The sequence below is a fragment of the Myotis davidii genome, unplaced genomic scaffold (genome assembly GCF_000327345.1).
Source record: "Myotis davidii unplaced genomic scaffold, ASM32734v1 scaffold1527, whole genome shotgun sequence".
NCBI lineage: Eukaryota > Metazoa > Chordata > Mammalia > Chiroptera > Vespertilionidae > Myotis > Myotis davidii.
The window spans coordinates 581206-582261 of NW_006298269.1; the positions used below are offsets into that span (position 1 = coordinate 581206).

Below are 1056 nucleotides of genomic sequence, written 5' to 3' on the forward strand. Positions count from 1 at the left end.
GCTGGGGAGCCGGAGAAGAAGGGGCGGGGCGCCGGCCCAGGGGCGGGGCCTCGCGCGCCCACTTAAAGGGCCAAGGCCACAGTGCGGGTGCTGCGGGCGCGAGAAAACTGGAGACTGGCACCTCTGCGGACAGACGGAGCGAGGGCCGTTCTTGGGGTCACGCAGATCGCGATTTAATTTGTGTATTCATCATAAACCTTACGCAAGTTAAAATATTTGTTAAGGGGCAGTCTGAAGGACGATCTCAAAATCTGAGCTGACTTCAAAGTCGGAGAGCTAGCCACCTGTAGACCGGAACCCAACCAAGTCGTTCTTCAGACTCGGACTCTACCCTTATGTGACCCATTCCGAGTGGCCTATCAATGGCAAACGTGGAGGAGGGAGACAGAGTCTTAAAAACTTTCCACTTGATTTTGTTTATTAAAGCTCTGTGCTTCAATTTTCCCTTCTGTAAAACGGTAAGATACTGCTTGATACGGGGTAAGGATAAAATTAAATAGAGTATCCTCGATGTGAAGAGCGCTTTTCAAAAGTAAAAGATGTCATACAAAGGCCAAACAGAAGCTCGATTATTGTTAGATTCCGGGTCAAGCCTGAAATGACTTTGGAGTTTGTCTCTGCTCCAGCAGGGCTGTCACTCCGGGCAATTTGATCTGCCTCTTCTTCGCTCCCCATCTCTGTCTCCCCGAAGTATCCACCAGAGGACGCAGCTCCCCCAAAACTTTTCACCCTGCGCTTGGCTGAAGAAACTCATTCTTGCTTCTCACCTAGTCCAGGCCCGCCGTTAAGTCACCATAGCCCCAGACTAGGCCTCCCGTTGCCATGGGGACAGAAAGCCATGACGTCACCATTTTCCTGGTGGGGGTGATGGAGTCCATACCCTCCTAACCCCAAGGCTCTCTGCATATAGGAGGCAAACCGAACCCTAAAGTCTCCTTTCTTCCCCACCATCTCGCGCCTCCCGTTCAGGAAGGGGATGGTTGCCCCCGCGCGTGTCCGCAGTAGCACACCGGCGTGCACGCGTGGGCACGCAAAAGGCCCGAGCCTCGTGCGTGT

The 1056-nt window shown here is 53.5% G+C and overlaps 1 protein-coding gene across 1 annotated transcript in view; it reads left to right on the forward strand.

The window, feature by feature from the left end:
* The first annotated feature begins 822 nt into the window (after positions 1-822).
* The window catches only part of RND2 (Rho family GTPase 2), a 3702-nt gene continuing 3468 nt past the window's right edge, over positions 823-1056 (forward strand). The window contains exon 1 of the mRNA XM_006773916.1: positions 823-858. Within this exon, the coding sequence (XP_006773979.1) occupies positions 823-858 (36 nt within the window). The remainder of the gene's footprint in view (positions 859-1056) is intronic.